The sequence below is a fragment of the Lonchura striata genome, chromosome 2 (genome assembly GCF_046129695.1).
Source record: "Lonchura striata isolate bLonStr1 chromosome 2, bLonStr1.mat, whole genome shotgun sequence".
Classification (NCBI taxonomy): Eukaryota; Metazoa; Chordata; class Aves; order Passeriformes; family Estrildidae; genus Lonchura; species Lonchura striata.
This window is the reverse complement of record NC_134604.1, coordinates 30,115,013-30,133,976: the sequence shown is the minus strand read 5'-3', so window position 1 is coordinate 30,133,976 and position 18,964 is coordinate 30,115,013. Positions and strand designations below refer to the sequence as shown.

The 18,964-nt window shown below is 42.7% G+C and overlaps 1 protein-coding gene across 2 annotated transcripts in view; it reads left to right on the top strand.

Moving 5' to 3' along the window:
* Positions 1 to 18,964, top strand: part of CLCN1 (chloride voltage-gated channel 1) — a 56,650-nt gene that overhangs the window by 19,317 nt on the left and 18,369 nt on the right. The window contains exons 1-8 of one of the 2 annotated variants that reach the window (XM_021549077.3): positions 728 to 940; positions 7,177 to 7,330; positions 7,808 to 7,939; positions 9,386 to 9,514; positions 9,618 to 9,751; positions 10,509 to 10,586; positions 14,059 to 14,137; positions 16,883 to 17,008. In XM_021549077.3, coding sequence (XP_021404752.3) covers positions 728 to 940; positions 7,177 to 7,330; positions 7,808 to 7,939; positions 9,386 to 9,514; positions 9,618 to 9,751; positions 10,509 to 10,586; positions 14,059 to 14,137; positions 16,883 to 17,008 — 1,045 coding nt within the window. Of the gene's footprint in view, positions 1 to 727; positions 941 to 7,176; positions 7,331 to 7,807; positions 7,940 to 9,385; positions 9,515 to 9,617; positions 9,752 to 10,508; positions 10,587 to 14,058; positions 14,138 to 16,882; positions 17,009 to 18,964 lie in introns of those variants that run through there. The other variant, XM_077781265.1, reaches the window with a different exon arrangement.

Genomic DNA, 18,964 nt, shown 5'->3' with positions numbered 1-18,964 from the left:
AAGTGCAAAGTATTCCCCATAAGAACACCTGGGAAGGCTGAGATTAGACTGTAATGTTCAGCAGTTTACAGGGATGCCTGACTTCTCCATTAGGGTTTGCTGCTGTGAACTGTGCACTCAGAAAAATTGTCTTGGGACACTGAGTGAACACCCATCTCATTCCATCTCACCATAGCTGCTGGCTTCTTTATGATTGTTGCTCAGTCTTTAGGGCAGCTGGTGTCTGGGGAGAAAATGAGGAAGCCCACTGACCTTTGTTTTCATGGCAAACCCAGAGTGCGTGGGATGGGGAGCTGTGAAAGAAGTGATATCCTGGATAATAATTTCTTCTTCCTCCTGTCTGCTTTCTGTCTCTGTGCTTGTAGCTCTGTCTGTCACACCACCTCCTTCCCCCTGCCCCCTCCCTCTCCTTCAGGAGTTCCCCTCTTGCTCACACCTGATATTCAATCCCAGCAGAGTTATTGCCTTCTGCTGAGATCAGACACGGCACCGGGGAATCATGTGGCAGAGGAAGGTTGCTATAAATATAGTTGAACCATTTGGGCAGGAAAGGAAGAAAGTGAGAGAGGCTCAAGGAGGAGGAGGGGCAGAGAGAAAGAGAGTGCAGGAACAGGACAAGTTGGAGGAGAGAGAGAAAGGAAGGATCAGCAGAGAATGCGGAGGCCATGCTCTCTGCCAGAACACGAGGTGGTTCTAGGTAAGGCCCAGAGCAGCAACTCAGTTACAGATGAGCGTGAGGAGGAGTGGAGGAATGGAGAGCTCAGAGAGCAAGACGCAGGAGCCCGGCTGGAAGCCAGCTTTGTGGGGGGGCACACCGCAATACGACTATGTCTGCTTTGAGAAATGCACCCCGTACGGGATCCCCGTGGAGGCAGGACACGAGGCCGGGGCGACCGGGGACGACCTGCGCTCCCCGGAGAACTCCCTCAGCCACCCGCAGGTAGGGCTGGACACGCTTGTGGCAGCGCAGGCCTCCCTGGCACCACGCTGGCTCCGGGCTCTCGGAACCGCACTGGCAGAGCACACACCCACACACCCCTGTCCACCCCCAGCCCCACCAGCTCTCCCCTTCTCCTGGCGACTCCAGGTCAGCCTTTGGCATTCGTGGCTGTACTCCCACCGAGGATCCTACCAGAGATTCAAGTCAGAGCTTATTGTCGCCCGCCATGGATGCAAGGAGACTTGGAATGGGCAAGCTGGGATGGGGAAAATTAACCAGAGCAATAATGTGTTTGTAACAGCAAGAGAAGCTGCAGCTGCCCACAGCTGCACAGTGATTTTGAGTAAAGCACAGGAGTGAGTAAAATCAGAGAGAGCAGTGATGTATTTGTATGGGTACACGTACAGCTGTGTAGATGAAGTAAAGCTCTCTTGTGACTTTTGTCTGACCATAAAGCCCTTCATGGTCACAGAGCCATACATGTATATTGGTATTTTTGATAACTCTTAGTGGAACTGTAAGTGAGGGATTTTCTAACCCTTAAGTGTGACCTGACTCTTGCTGTGGTTCATAAAAGCACTGGTTCAGAAAAATGTCTGGAGCATAGATGTACTCTGGTTGTGGCTGTTTGTTCATTATGCTCTGTATCTCCCGTACCTCTTCTTCTGGGACAGCCTCCTGCAAAGGGGAGGGTTTACAGCAGAGTCCTGGTATCTTATTTCCTACCACTCTGTTCTGATTAAGCTGATCTAAGAGAGCTTCGGTGCAATGAAGGATCCAGTCAAATTATGAGGAAGAGAGTGTGTGAATGTGAAATTCATAAAGTGGATGTTTCTTCTTAAATGAATACAAATCCTCTTACATGGATGGTGAATGATTGGGGAATGAAGGAGATTGCATTGTCTCCTAAAGACTTGAGTGTTTTAGTGATGGGAAAAGAGGCAGATTTGCCACCAAGAAAATCTCTTCCAGTAGATAAGCATCCCAGTGAGGATAGTTATGTGTCACATTGCCACAGATCAGAGAATCAGTTCCATGGCCATATTCAGGAATTTCTCTTCTGAAACTGCCAACAACATCTGAGAGTTTGCATGTCTCCTCCACTAAAGTCTTCCAAAACCATCCCACTGGCTTATTTGAGGCAGCAAACCAAGTGGTCAGAGCTCTGACTGGAGCAGTTCAGGCTTTATTTACATCAACACAAAACAGTGCTTTGGCTGCAGCAGCCATGCTAGGAGGGTGAGCACTGCCTTAGCTGAGCATCATGCTAAGGGGATGGGGTGGAGAGGTGTGTGTGCCCACCCGAGGCTGAGCTCCACTGGGGTCACACCTGCCCTGTGGAGTGCAAATTCAGTGGGAGAGCTGAGCTGGGTGAAGGAAATGCACCTATGTGTGTGTGCCATGAACCAGGAGTGAGCTGGGGTGTGGTGAGATGCAAATCCTTTCTCCAGTAAAGCACATCCATGCACAGGAACATCCCAGTTCACACATATCCAGCAGATATGCCAGTCCCACTCATCTAAAAACACTGTCCAGTAGGCACAGAGGACACAGTGAGGCAACACCACCAGCTCTGTGCTCTTGCTCCCTGACACCAGAGTCTCTCTGTGCTCAATTCCAGAGGCGTGGTGGTCAGTGCAGGTAGATAGATGATCTCACATACAAACAAGAAGGTCATCAAACCTATTCCCATTCCCAAAATTATGTCCTAGAAATATTTTATATAAGCAGTGTCCAGCAGTTATGCATATGCACGTGTGCATGTACATTTATCATGGAACTTTGCATGCAAGCATAATCTGGCTAAGCCAGGTTTGCTGTGGATGTGTATATTTTGCTGGTCATTCATGCACATACAAATAAATTATAAATATGCACAGGTACTTTGTACAATCATGCACACTTATTATCATGTAATTAGCATTAAAAAATATGTTTTCATAGTATGTTTTCACATAGCATGAAAAATGTTTTCATCCATTTCCACACAGAGTAATAATTAAGATTTCTTTCCCCACTGTCATGTGAAAAAACATTTGACAGAGATTTTTATTCTGTTGCTCGCTTTTTCTGCTAGCTGTTGCCTCCTGTTGTACGTGTGATTTGGCTTGGTTTACACAGACCCTAAAATAGTGAAATCTTGATCTTTAACCTTGGACCTTCAGATAATTTTTAGTCAAAAACATACAGTTGATAATAGATAATAACATAATAGTAGTAGGAAAATAATAATAATAAAAATAACAACAATACACATATATTTTTGACAATTAATATAACAGGCGATGTCATATACCTTGTTAAAAATATGCATTATCCTGCACTGTAGGATTTTGTATTGTTTTATTTCTGCATGAGAAAGCAGTTACAGCTGGTGAAGTATTTTAAAGCTGTGCTATTTGTGACCATAGAAAGGGTGTTCCTGGCAGGGAGCTCACTCAGGAATACACAGATGGGTGTAGTGGGAGGGATGTGCAATAAGAAATCAGGCAATGCAGTAATACAGAAAAACAGGATCACAGAGGTGGGAGGGCCTCTGGAGCTCACCAGCCCAAGCCCCTGCTCACAGCAGGGCTGACTCCAAAGTTTGGTCACATTGTCCAGAGCCTTTTCCAGACACATTCTGAACATCTGCAACACTGAAGATTCCCCAGCCCCTCTGGGCACCTGCTCCTGTGCTGACCTACTATCAAGTGGGGCTGGATGGGGACATGTGTTCCTTTGCAGGGGCTTTCTTTTCTTAAAAGTTATACTTTTCCCCTTTTGTCCATCTCTGTGCCCCTCTGAGATATCTTGCTCTGATGTTTCCCTCCAGCCCTTCTCTCCCTTTAGGTAGTGGCACTGCTGTTAGAGTTCCCCTTTGCTGCCTTTTCTTCAGGAACAACTATTATTTTGTTGCTGTCCCCTGTCCCATACATGTGCCTCATTGGCTCTATGTCTAAGCAGTTACTGAGATGTTTTACTGACATTTAAATTCATGTATGTTGAGTATTTTGGGAGTTTTCACCTTTGAGGTCAGATATGGTTTCTCCTTGGTGATGCAAAAAAATCAGCTAAGGAAGATAATTTTAGGAATAGCAGGATGGCTACAAGGCAGGAGTGAGAGGGAAGGGGAGTAGAGGCTGGGGCTGCCTCAGTGGCTGGGAGCAGCAGATCATAGACAGGATGCACTGGCAGAGTTGGGGAAAGGGATTTCAGGACTGGAGTATTCTGTGGGGAATGTATTGTCCAGTCTGAATGGCATGGGAAATAGCTTGGGAAATAGCTTGGACTGTGGGAGGAGGGCAGTTTTACAGAGATGCTGACCCCTCAGAAAATAGCTCCCAGAAAAGTCTTGAGATTGTGATGTATTTTTTCCCCTGAGATTCTGTGTAGCTCTTCCTCTGTAACTCAAACAAAAGAAATTGCCCCAATTTTTGGAAAGATAAAAGATCATTTGCATAGATAAATTCTTCATCTCTGAAAACAAACTTTGCCTGGTTGTGCTTTCTTCCTGGATGGTTTGGTTGTGGTTGGTTTTTGTTTGTTTGGTTTTTTTTGTTTGTTTGGGGTTTTTTTGGGGGGGAAATGTATGCTCCTCCCATGTATCCTGAGTGGTATTTATACCTTCAGCTGTTTTTGCATCGTTCTGGTGGCTCCCTCAGCATTTAGCCAAGTAGGCATCATAGTATCTTTTCTGGTTCAACCCTTAGGTGGTATTTGAGGACCTTTAAAATTGTCTTCATTTCTTCTGGTGCTCAGAAACTCTGTGTTCCTTGTGTTAGAGAGGGAGCAACAGAAGAAGGAACAGTCAGAGTTGTACTGTGTTATATTTTTAGTTTTACATCTTCTAGTGGAGTGGATATTTCTTGCCTAACCCAATTTTGCTGTAAGGTCATCCTCTGATTTCTGGATTCTTTCTCTGTCCTGCAATCTCCTACCATTTTATATACTTCCAGAATTCTGGAGGAGCAAAGTACATGTGTGAAGCATTCTTTATATGTGTTGAGACTACCTGGTTTGCCAGGACAGCAACTTATTTTTTATCTCTGTGGACTAACTCCTTTTTTTCCCCCAATATCCTGACTGCACCACTTTACAGCCAGGCAGAAGCAGGGAACTTGGATACCATATGAGGATTTTCAGCATTCATACTATTATACTGTCATGCTGTTCTGTCTGGCAGATGGAAGATTCTAATTTTAATCTCATACTTGACATGGGTTTAAGTTGTATTTGACATAAACCCATCTCTCATGACCACTTAACAGCAATGAAACACTGGCTGAGGTGATGGGAAGATGAATTTGTCTAAAATCTGCTAGTATTTGGCATTTCTGTCTAAAAGACACAGAAAAAAATAGCAGTTTACCAGGTAGGACTGCATTATGTATGTGGCAATTACCCTGTAGATAAAATTCTTCAGCCTGATGCTTCACTGTGCTGTCTATTTTAAGGGGGTCAGAGCATGGCCATTATTCCCTGCAAAGTCTTCTTAATTTACTTAGAATGTGTTGGTAATCATGTGGTTAATAATGGCATTAAATTTGTGTGGCTTCCAATACAGTGAAGACAGGAAGAATACTTTCAGATGTTCAGACAGGATCAATCTGTTTAAGAGGCAGCAGGTGAGCCATCTTCAGACCAGGATGATTTAAAAAGCATAGATAGGGGTTCTGTGAAAAAAAAAATCCACTAGGATTTTCAAAGGGAGCTATGGCACATGGTTCAAGTGTCTCTTGAGGAATTTGTGCAAATAAATAAAATACTTAGGACCTTTAGTCATATTTGTTATGTTGAAATACTAGTTGGTGGAGCACTAAAACAGGTGCTCAGAGAAGCTGGGTAATTTCTACTCCTGTAGATATTTAGGAGTTGCCTGGATAAGGTATTGAGCAGCCTAATCTGGCTTACCTGGCTTTGGAGTTTGCAGGCTGTGGGCAGAGGTTTGGACTAGAAACCTCCAGAGGTGCCTTCCACTGTAAATCTTTCTGTGAGTCCCTATATCTATTTTATCTCAAAGGAACAGGAACATCTCTGCTGTTACTTGAAATGGGGAGGCAGGAACTGTCAAATAGAAATGTCTCCTAAGTGTGTGGTAGTGCTTTATCTCTGTCATATGTCCTCTCATTCTCCAGCTTAAGTGTCTGGTTTTGCTGATCAAAACATGGCTCATTCTCCTCCTGCCACTCAGAAAATCTCAGAGAAGCAGATGTGCTGGGAGGGAGCAAAGGGCCACCTTGTCACAGTGCATCAGGTGGTAATCTGGTCTGAAGTAGAGCCAAACCTGGTTCACTGAAGGATATGTGAGAAGAGGTTTATTCTCTGCTTCTCAAATGCACACCTTCCCCACCTATACTCTGAAAGAGTGAGGTGGGATAGCTGCACTTCAGGGAATCTGGTAAACAAACACGGAGCACAGTCAGGGTTCTTCAAACTCCCTTAAGACGTTGACAAGACAGCACAACTGCCCAGTTCACTGTAGGAAATGTCCTTGGTGAGCACATGCAGCTGATTGTGAATTGCATATAACCAGCTGCTTTTCAAGTCTAGTATCAAAAGAAAAAGACTAGATTAAGCAATTAGGAATTTTAAAGGAATTTGAGATACAGGAGGACTTAAAATGCTGATTTGGGTAAATAATGGTTGGAAGTGTGCAGCAGCCTGTGATATTTTTGAGATGATGCTGCTTCTTTTCCTCCACCAGCACCATCAGTGGCTGTGTGCCCTGTTAAGCATTCCTTGGCAGCAGGAGGAACAGATGCAGGACATTCCTGCAGCCTGTTTGAGAGTGTAATGCCTCTCAAAACCTTCAGAGATGTTTTACAGTGCTCCTGAAATCTATGAGACAGCCCTGAGGATGGTGGCCTCGTGTGAACTACTTTGACCTTCTTTTGTACCTCCAGAAAGCTGTCTCTTAATGCTCAAATGCTGTTTCTTAATGTTCAATCTCTCGGCCATTTTTTCCCCCAGGACATTAGAAAATAACAAATATTCTGTGATCGTATCTTGTACTCCCAAAAAGGAGGTGAAAAGGTTTTGGAGAGATTGGAAAGAAGAAATTAGAAAGAAAAAGAAGAAAAAATAAACGAGCTGAATCTGTCTGAGAGTTTCTGTGTCTCAGTCTCCCTGCTTGGTACATTTGGGTCTGTACCTCAGACTGTTGGTAGATCTGCCTTGTCATCCTTAATGCTATCTGTGAAGGAACATTTGCCTTACCTTTTCCTTGTGATCCCTCTTGTTTTCTGCTCCTCTAGCTTTATGGCCGATACACAGACCGGATAACAGATAACATTTCAGACAAGGAAGCAGCAAAACTACTGAAGAAACAGGCCCAAAGGAACAATGGACAACCCCTGAAACGTGACAGTCAAGTACAGATCAAAGAAGAGCACTATTCCAAATGTCAAGGTAGGGACAATTCATGGTTCATTCCCTATTACCAGATATTGGGTAGGCCAGCAAGAGAGATGGGATTTAAGCAATTGTGACTGGAGAGAAGCAGAGAAGGAAGGAAAAGGAATCTAATCTCATTGGGTTGAAAAACTTTTTCTATATGAGCTTTCATCCTCAAAATATTTTTTTTCCACAACAGAGCTCTGTAATGGGAGGAAAAGGACCTCCTTGTATCAGACTTTTGCTGTTACTGTACAAGATGTTAAATTCCACCCTGTGTGTCCTGTACACCCCTATCCCTTTTTTAATGCTTTTTAAACTGTATAAGATGTTACAGAGCTGTGTGAGAGAGGGATGGGTATCAGTCCTTCAACATGAAGCTCATGATGCCTCCAAATAAATCCTTGTTTTAGTCAGCTCTCAGCACAGGAGAGACAGACACAGTTTTATTTATGTTCACTCAGTTTTTCTGGTTCACTCTTCCCTCCACAGATTGTGCTAAACGCATCCAGAAATATGTTACCAAGAAGCTTGGAGAGGACTGGATTTTCTTGGTTCTGTTGGGTCTGGTCATGGCGTTGGTGAGCTGGGGAGTGGATTATGCCAGTGCAAAGACCGTACAGGGTGGGTCCCATTCAGGTGTTGCAAAAGCAGCCAGTAAATGATGCAAATGTTTTACAAAGTGTTGCTCCTCCTTTAACATCATTGTCCCATCCTCAACCCTTGCTGCCTAGGAAGTTTGAAGTTCTGGCAGTGTAGTAAAGGCTGGCTAGGGAGAGGTTCTTTAAAGGGATGACAGGGGAAATTTTGGAAGTAAGTGGGCAGAAACAAGGGATATGTGTATGATGAGTCAGAGACAAACAATTATTTTTAATCCCTTTTCTTTCTGCTCCCTTGAATATGCAGGAACACAGGGAAATATTATTGTGGCCTTTCCTGTTATATAGCTTCCCTTTCTCCCCAAGAATATTAAGAACATGGGCAATGGAGGGAAGGGGCTCTTAAATGCCCTCCTGATACTGATTCTGCTTTTTTACCTCATTTTTGTTCTTTCCAGTTTTTATTTATACAGTGCCCTGAATTCTTTTGCTATCTGGGCATATAGTGCTCTCTCTTTTTGCCCTTTTCACAGAGATCTCCTATACCATCTTATATCCTTTCTCTGCATTTTTCCTGTGCTCTGTCTCCCTTTGCCAGCTACAAAAATTACCAGATCTTTCAGACCCCATCTCAGTGTGCACATACACACATCCCACCCACTGCCATATCCTGCTAACTGTTCCTTTGTCCTTACCCTCACGTCCCAGTCCTGACTGGCACACACATACACCAACATTTTCCTCTTGTCTGCTCCAATTCCTCAAAGCTCTCAACATTCTTTCAGCCCAGTGTTCCTCCCTCCAGAGCTTCCCCAGGTGACTGGTATAATTTACTCTGAGGGTTCCTGTCCTTTATACTCCCTGCAGCTGAGTCCTTTGGGGTTCTTCTTCCTTTTCCCCTGCCAAGTCTCAGCCTCTGCTGGGGCTGTGTGGGGAGCCAGCTCAGGCAGAGAAGATGCAGTTGCAGAGGAGCTGCAGTTCATTTTGGATTCTCAGCAGCTCATGTTGTTGTACCTGGCTGAGCAATGGTGCCACTGCTGTTCTAATAGCTGCTGGCACAGCTTCCATTCTGCTCCTCTGGAAGGGAAATCACAATCAGAGCTTTTAAACTAGGTTTTTATGAAGGAGCCATTGGTGGACCACTTTATTGTCGTTCAGAACCCACACAAGACCCTCAGACTGCCAAATGAGGACACAGTGATTTGTCCTCACAGCTGCATATGAGGACCTCTTTTTATGCCACACTTATGCACAGGTATCACTTAGTGTCTTCTATCCATCCCTGAAGAACACCTGCATTGTTGGGGAGCTCGCACTCAAAACAAGGCTTGTCTTAGAAAAGGACATGCGGGCACCATTTCAGAAGGAGATTTAGCATGGGCACGTTTAGCAAGCGTGTGACTGTCTGATGTCTACCAGCCTGTTTGGAGCAGCTGTGGTTACTGACGGGTTCTGTGTTTGTGTGTTTCAGCCTACAAGTGGATCTACGCAGCGCTGCACCCCAATGTCCCCCTGCAGTACGCCGTGTGGGTGGTGGTCCCGCTCAGCCTCATTCTGTTTGCGGCCAGTTTCTGCCACTTCGTCTCTCCACAGGCTGTCGGTGAGGACAGAAGGCAGGGCAGGATCTGTTTCTGTCTGTCTCGTTTTTCTTGTTCCGCTCGCCCGCGGGTTTTGTTCATCCCCGGCTCTGCTGTTGCTTTCAGGGTCTGGGATCCCAGAGCTCAAGACCATCATGAGGGGAGTGGTCCTCAAGGAGTATCTCACTCTCAAAGCTTTTGTGGCCAAAGTTGTAGCCCTCACAGCTGGGCTTGGAAGTGGCATGCCTGTGGGGAAAGAGGTAAATGTTGCTGATTCTGTGTGCAGTGGTGACCAGGGTCTGGAAGGTGCAGCTGTCTGTAAAAGACAACTTTTCTTTCTTTCACCACCTTTCCCCTTCTCAAAGCTCTGCTCTTTCCAGCAGCACCTATCTTTCACTGGCCATTTTCCTTCCACCTTCAAAGACATGATATAGGAAACACCAAATTCTAGTCAGGTAGTCTTTGAGAGGGAAAAAAATTAAATGGAGATAGGAGAATTGAGGAAGATTGGAGGGTCTAAGGCACAAATCTTATGAGGAGTGGCTGAGGGAAACGAGGTTGCTTAATCTGGAGGAAAAAAGGCTCAGGGGAGACCTTCTCACTCTGTAACTCCATGACAGGAGGTTGTAGCCAGGTGGGAACCAGTCGATTCTCCCAGGTGACCAGTGACAAGACAAGAGGAAATAGCTTCAAGTTGCACCAGGCAAGGTTTAGATTGGATATTAGGAAAAAATTCTTCAATGAGATGGTGGTCAGGCATTGAAAAGGCAAGTGGTGCAATCAGTATCCCTGGAACAGTTCAAAAGGTGTGTGGCTGTGGCACTTGGGGACATGTTTTAGTAGTGAACACAGTGATGCTGCAATAAAGGCTTGATTCAATGATCTCAGAGGTGATTTCCAGCCTTGATGGTTCTATTACTGGCTGAGATGGCAGAGAAGTTATGAGGCCTGCAGTGGCTAAATGGTTGTCAGTAACCAGAGGGCAACCATCTCTGATTTTCTTCTCTTCTCTTACAGGGTCCTTTTGTGCATATTGCCAGTATCTGTGCTGTGGTACTCAGCAAGTTCATGTCGATCTTTTGTGGGGTGTATGAGGTAAGGCACATATCTCTGCACACAGTTCTTCCACAGGCTGAGCTCCTGAGACACCCAGGATAGTATGGGCAGGCCATGGAACACATGGAACACAGATTGATGTTTACTGTACTGCTATAGAGCAGCAAAACACAGGCTGAACAAAAGTAGTGCAAGGCCAGGCATGCAGTCCAAATAACTGTGCAGGACCACCACCAATGTTGCCCAGAAATTACACAGAGGCTGGTTAGGAGTATGTGTTTCACAAGTTTTCAATCTTGTGATTGATGCCTTTGCCCTGTGATCATTGACTGTATAAAAAAGTAGCTGCAGACAAAGATCAATTTGTCTTTAAGCCAAATTTATACAGCATTGCTAATTATAGACACTGACACTGTCTGTATGCTTTTGCTATACCGAACAGCCTCTGCAGGCTGATCACCATATTGACTGGTTGTATAAAAAAATCTATTAACTGCACATATAGATAAATGTAGGAACTCCTTTATGTGCAGGCTCTTAGCAGAAAATGACTGTGTAATACAACTGGAGGTGCTGTTCTCCTTCAGTAGATCCTGTCTGTGCACAAGGAGCAGATGTCACTGTCAGATGTCACCAGCTGACAGTACTAAAGACTGCACTAAAGTGTGTACAGCCTGCTATTTGTAATAGCCATGGCTGACTGTGCTGCTGGCTGTTGCTTCTTTCCATTGTTCTGGGTCCTAACGCCGTGGCTTTGCTCCCTCTAACCCCAGCATGCCCATCTCTGGCTGCACTCCCTGTTCCAGAATGTGCATAGGCAGCTCGACCTCCTGGTGCCGGCTTGCGCAGTTGGAGTCGGATGCTGCTTCAAGGCTCCTCTTGGAGGCAAGTGTCTTCCTATATGTGACATTTAATGTACAGTTCCTTTGACCTCTTGCTGTGAGACCTCCTGCTCCCAGGAAAGGCTCACCACAGATACCTTTCCACTTCAGCAACACGAGCTCTTTCTTTTCACATGTAACTGGTGGCAGCAAAAGGAAGGGAAGGTTACAGGAAAAGTGACACCTATTTAAGTGTTGATTTCTAATGATGCAGCTTGCTCAGTCTCTGCCAGCCATGAACGTTGTTCCACCTGAAGAGTACCAAGGGCTATCCAGAAAGTCAGTAACGATCAAGTAGAGAACAGAAGTAAAAAAAAAAGACAAACCAACAAACCAACTTTGCAAGAGGCAACAGGCACAACTTTCAATGAGGGAAATTTTTACTCTGTTAAAGGAAATTATGTTCTTCTCTCCCAAAGGTGGTCCAGCAATGGCATAGGTATTCAGAATGTCCAGGGAAATTCCACCCTTGGAAATGTGCAAGACTCACCTGGACAAGAACCTGACCTAGCCTTGGAATTAACAGAACTAACGGCTCTTTGAGCAGGGAGACAACTCCAGGGGTCCCTTCCCAACTTTCCATTATCCCACTTGGACGAGAAATTTGGAAATTTATGTCTCCCCCATGCATTTGTACTACTCTTCTGATTTGCTGAATTTCTTTAAACAGAGGCACATGATAACTTCTTTCTAAAGCAGTGGAAACATATTAATAAATAATTGGTCTTTCATTTCACTTCCCCCTCTCCCCATGTGCTGCCCTGAACCTCTTTGCACAGTTAGTGTACCCAGAAGTGTAAGGAGTTTTTAAATGCTATGGTTTTTTCTAAGATGGCTTTAGTTCTTCCATGCACTACTTTCCTGTTAGTCTTCAAATGGATGAGTTAGATGACAACTGCAACACGGTCTTGCATCAGCAGTAATACTTATCTTTACTCTGGTTGGTCATTAAAAAAAAAAAAAGTCAAGGAAGGAACATAGTTTGTCAGCTACAGATTAGAGGTTCTTCAGTTGATAACTTGAGAAAAGTTCCAGAAAGAAAATCAGGCTAAGCAAGAGAGAGGCTGAGAACTGTGCATATGTGGGCAGTCTAGCAAGATGGAGACAGTCTGAGCTGAAGCCTGAGGCTTCAAGGCAAAATTTGTCAGTCTGCCAAAAGCCTTGAGAGAAAGCAGTTTCAGAACCAAGGATCAGATCACAGTCAGGTGGAGCCATTTGAAGTATACAGGAGAATAGTATCTGTCTTAATGGTAAAAAAAATAAAGAAAAAAACTCAAAATTTAAAAAAATATCTGTGGAAGTCTATACTTCTTGTTTCTTTGTACCTGGAATAAAGATAATCTCAGAGACTCCAGGATGCATCATACATAGATGACTGGGAGATGCTAGAAAAGAAAACAGAAGGCTCAACAGGGAATGATCTCAATGCTGCCTTTGGTAGATAAAGGAGATGTCAGACAAAACAGCCAAAGTCTTCTCAGAGGACGCAGAACTTGCAACAAAGGAAATTCTATCTACACATGAAAAGAATTTCTCCCCTTGTCCCAAAAGTGGTTCAGGGTGGCACAGGTGTCACTAGATGCTGGGGAATCACTGCCCTTGAAGGTGTTCAGGGCTGCCTTAGCAGCCTGATTCTGAGCACCCTGATCCTATTACCCTAGATCTAACAGATCTATCCCAGTTAGCCCAGTTCTGAACAGAGAGATAGAGTAGCATTCAGAAACACAGGAGTAAAACTTGCTGTGAGTCTGTGATACCACTGTAGTATGGGAACAAACAGAAAGTTATCAGTTTCTGTAGCCCTAGTTCCTCTTTTGGATTTACACCAAATTATGAAATGTGATTTCTACTACGTGGGAGTCATGTAATCTTCAGCTGACCTTGGTCCAGGATATAGCTTGCAGTTTGATTTCATATTGCCCTGGTGTGTAACTTCTTGGTGTTGTTGCAGGTAAATACCACCCTGTGTATTAAGGAGGATGGATTTGAAAAGCCAGTTTAGCCCTTGACAAGCAAATGGTACCCAGTCTCTTAGAAAGAATCTCCCTTTTATACCTTCCAATTACTTTTTTTATTATTATGACCATTTTCACCAGGACAGCACAATGCTTTTCTGGGTGATCTGTCACCCACTCACCCAGCATGGAAGAACCTTCAGCATCAGTCCACGCTCTGCTCTGGACATGTGTGTGCCTTGTGCACACTGAGTCACAGGGTAGTTTTTTGAGGCATTCTGTGGCACATGCACATCCTGAGATTCCCTGCCAAAGTAAAAGAGTTGGAGCGAAACCTACTTATGCTCCTTCCACCCTCTGGAGGATTTTCCATGAGGTATTTCTTCCACAGTGACAGAAATGTGTATGTTTCAAAGGAAAATGAGGTGCTGCCTTCTTCATGTTTCTTGAATGTGTGATTCCAGGTATATGCCTGTCCTGTGCCAGGTCTTGCCTTTTCAACATTTTGAAGCCATCCAGAAGGGAGCAGTAAGATAAACATAGCAGTAACTCTGAGACTGGCAACAGAGCTGGGTGACATCATACAGTGATACCTGCCAATTTTGTTACTCACTCTCTGTTTTCTTTCCTACTTTCTTCTGTTTGTCTGTCTCTCTTTGTCTCTTTCACCAGTAGCAGCCCTATTATTACACGGATGTCCTGACTGTGGGGTGTGCTGTGGGTGTTGGCTGCTGCTTTGGGACACCACTTGGAGGCAAGTGGCTGTTCTGTTTCCTTTTCCTCGGGTACCTAAATCCTCTCCCACCTAGTCCTCTTCTCCTCTCCTCCTCTCCTGCACCACATTTTTGATTGACATTTACTTTGGACAGAGACACTTACCTTTAGTGGTTTCAACCTCCCCAGCATCTCTGACAGTATCTTTCCCACAGTTTCTGGAGGCAAGACGAGAAGCCTCTCTAGAGCAGTGGTCTCCAAATTGGGATGTGCATACCCCAGGGGCTGCACAAGGTGATCTGCTGGGTGTGGGAAGGAAATACCAGAATTCCTATTTTTTAATATAGAAAAGTAAATAGATTAAACTTTGCTAATATTAAGTATTTGTATTGGCAGTGGTGCTCTACTATGTCACATGGCCACTTGTCACATACAATGCATGAGGTGTAGGGTTGCTCCCAACATAGGGGGTTGACCATGGTGCCTTCATAATTTATTCTTTTTCAGCATACTGCAATGAATAGCAATCAATGTGTGCCCCCACTGGATTAAGTGGATTTATGGATTATATTATCGAGTGCTAATGAAATTAATCCTCACAAAGAGGCTATGGATTGAAGATAATACTAATAATGTGAGCACAGAGAAATGACAAGAAATGGCAGAGCTGACACTTCTAGCACAAGCCCTTTTCAGTCCCATTATGAGGTAGAAACAATGGCCAGCTAATCAGATCTGAGAGGAAGGCAGATAAAAGAAGATTAAAATTATCAAAGGTTATTTGAAATATGAATTTACATCTGCTATCATTAAGGATGAACTTTACCCTGTGTGTGTATTGTGCTTTGAGAAGTTAACTAATGAGGGTATGAAGCCATCAGAGTTAGTAAGACACTTAAAATCTAGGCATCCAGAACATGAAGACAAACCTCTACAATTTTTTCAGTGATGTTTCAAGCTGTGTGACATTCAATCCAATACTTCAGTGACATTCAATCCAATACTTCACAAAATTTCACTGAATCTAATGACAAATATGTAGGAGCCTCCTTTGAGTTCTCTTGCTTCACAGCAAAAGAGAAAATGCCGCAGGGGAAACACTCGTTCTTCCTGCCATAAAATGTAAAAATGGCTGGGATAGTGCACAGAAAGCAATAGAGCAGCAAACTAAAATGTGTTCTTTCATCAGTAAACACTGCTGAAAGATGCACAGCAGACATTGCTTAAGGTTTGAAGAAAAAAGGGTCTGTACAAATTACACAGTAGGAGATGTTTCCTGTGCAGCTGGATTAGAGTACAGATGTTTCTGAAATGCCTCAGATGATGGTATTTTCCAGAGTCTGTTTCAATAGTGAAAAGCAGAACTTCTTTCTGTGAGACACTGAAAGGAATATCTACCACAGAAACTATAGTCTCAACAGTAAATTACTTCTTTAATAAAATTTTTTTCTGGAAGACCTCTGCATGTGTAACAACTGGTCTAGCAGAGTAAGAGAAGAATTGGGGGGTAAGGTTACCTAGACACCACTACATCTGGAATTCATGCACTACAGTGTTCACAGATGAGCTATTGCAGCAAAGAAATGGTAGCCAGACATGCACAAAGTGCTACAGGATGTTGTTGATGTGGTTCATTTAATAAAAACAAGACCCTGAAAGAGTAGAATCTTTACAATACTTCATAACAAGATGGGAAATAACCATGAAAATCCTGAAAATAACAGGTATTTTCTGGTTATCTGATAGCAACTTTAAAGAAGAATAGAATTTAAAGTCCAGTTGCACCTTTTTCTTTTACAAAACGACAAGTGTTCTGAATTTGCTGATCCTTTCTGTGATGACAAGTATCTGTCAGTAGATTGCAACCCAGCAGTTATTTTTGAAAATGTAAACATACTTAATGTACTTCAAGGTGAAAGTGATGTTATAACAGTGGGTGAGAAACTGTTTTGCAAAAGAAACTTGTGGAGGTTTTGTGAATCTGTTGCCAAATACAATGTGTCTTAGCTATAAAAACTATCATTATATATACACTCAAAAAACTTGAAAACAGAACTAGAAAACTAGAAAACCCAGAAATTTCTACCTTTTAAAAATTTTTCAAGATTATGATTTTCAGTGAGTTTTGAACCAACTTTTTAAAAATATAAAAATTCGACATCTTCTGATTGTCTTGCAACAACTGATTGACATCAAGGAGGATGAAAATTTACTATCCAAATTTTAATAAAAATCTTTGCGTACGTGGTGGGTGGGATTGAAAAAATAGTATCATGATTTAGCCAGCACAGCCAATGATACATTTCTTGCATTTGGATCTATGTGTCTTGGTGAGATATTCTTTTTAGACCAAGTATCAAAATAATTGACTATGGAACCAGACCTTTGAATCTCTGGGTCACAAAGTGTTAAAACACAGATTTTTTTTAAAAAAAGAAAGAATATTAGTATTTTAGTGAGAACAATTTTTTTAGTTCCATTAATAAATAAAACAAATTCTTTTTAAAATTATGTTCATTTCATCTTTATCTCATCCTTGTCTATTTTCTATTTTTGTGCATGTTTGATATTGTACACAATATTTTAGTACAGTAGTACATGCAAATTATTTTTTAATAAATACAGATATGGGGGAGAGTACATGCTCATAAACCTTTTTCTGGTAGGGGTGCATGATCAAAGAAGTGTGGAGACCACTGCTCTAGGAAGCTATTTAGAATCCTCTTTCATGCTTCTCATATGACACTTGTTATTTTAGCTTTGCTCCCTTTCCAACTCTTTCTAGGGGTTCTTTTCAGCATCGAGGTCACCTCCACTTACTTTGCTGTGCGCAATTATTGGAGAGGCTTCTTTGCAGCCACCTTTAGTGCCTTTGTGTTCCGAGTCCTGGCTGTCTGGAACAAGGATGCAGGTAAGCCAAGAGCCATTCCTGCTCTCTTTGCACAGAAGTTGCTCTGTTCATGCATTGTTTTCCATCTTTCTCCAAACCACAATGTTTTTATGATGTTTGAAACACATGACTTCCAGCAGCACAGAAGGAAGGAGAAAGGGAAGTGTCTTGCCATCTTGTCAGCTGTCTAGCCCAATCTATTCCTAAGAGAGCTGGGATGTATCTAACTGATAAATTACAGAATCTGAGTCCTCAGCAAGCAAAAGACCCCTTGGGGTGTGATTTTTTTTTGCCTCTACTCAGGCTGCAATACAGAAATATCCCATCACAGAGGATGTAATCCTTGATGGAAAGTTCATGGACTGCTTTGGTCACCTCTTGACTAAAAATGGATAGTCAAGAAAATTGAGATTATTGTATGATTAGGAGAGTACAAGATTGGTAGGATATGAGTGAAGGTCCTGAAAAAACAAAGTGTCTCAAGAAACTGATAAGCATGAGAGTGCCATTTGCTGCAGACAGAAATTGCCCAAGTGAAGCTTGCTCAGGACAGCATCTCAGCCACTGTGGGAATAGAGTTTTGGTGCAGAAGGCTGCCATTTCTATGTAAACTTTTTCCTTATATAATACCTTTATCTTTAATTTTTACAATTACATCTATTTTACTGAGCTCCACGTGGGCAGTTTACTTACTTATAACTGCTATAACATGTCTCTCTTGATTTCAGAGGGCTGTATTTTTTGGGGATTTGAATATTCTCTGGAATATAGAAAATTAATACACTTTCTACTTGAATGTAGGAAGTCACTCCATGTTTCTTTGTGTACCACTGCCTAAAAGTAAGGGGCATTTAACCATTGGGTCTGTCACAAAAAACCCAAAACTCATATCTTTCTGTTCTTTCCAGAGAAGAATATAAGAAATTCAAAGACAGATAACAGGACATAATTTCCTGTCCTTCACTTTGTGTCTTCTGACTCCCTACTTGGTCTCTCAAATAAATTGGAAATCACTAGAAATTAGTTTAATTTCAAATCACTAGAAATTAGCTTACTCCTAAAACATCTTGACTCCTACCCCTTCTTCAAAATCATCCAGACAGCTTTAATACCCATATTAATGGCTCCTTAAGTTCTTCTTCATTGACTGTCTAGGTTAAAAAGTTCCATGATTCAAGTGGCTCTGAAAAATCATTCATTTTCACAGTTCTGTATTTTCATTGTGTTGTCAGTCTCCTTGTCCTTGTATTAAGGAACTAGGAACGTCTCTCTAGCTAAGTCATTCATTATTTTATGATCTTTTATCATATCTGCTCTAACTTGTCTTTCATGTCTTTTCTTGCTCATTTATTACCTTTCAAAAGTTACACACCCAGTCTTTTCAGTCTCTGTTCATGCAAGGTTTTTCTATTATGTCTGCTATCAGGAAGAAGTGAGTAGAGAAGTGATCACACCAGAATGACAGATGCAAATAAGTTGTGTAGCATCTCACCAAACTTCTTTTATTTCTTAGACCCATAGAATCTTTGCTGGTGTCTTGATACTCATGGCTTTGTTGGTTGGCTTTACACCATTATCTGTACCTTCCAAATAACATCTGTTTTTTTGCCAACCACTCTGGCTGCAGCTTGAGCCCCTCTTTGCCAGTCATGGAAGGCTGGAGTTCTGCAATTTGCAGGATTTCTGTTTTACCATGTCCCCAGCTTTCATCTTATTTGCTATAGGATTTCATGCCTTGCCTTCTTCCTGCTTCTTCTACATGTGGCTCAGTGTTATCTTAAAGTTCAAACCTATTTTTAAGTAGACTTTCACATTAACTACTTTCACATTCCTTTTTACTTCTAGCCTTATAAGAATTGGACAGATACTCTATAGTAGTACATTTGGTAGCCAATGGAGAGAAAAGGGCTTAAACATTCCATTTCAGGATGGTTCAGGAAAGAGGGTGTAAACAGGTGGCATGAATCTCTCTGTGGA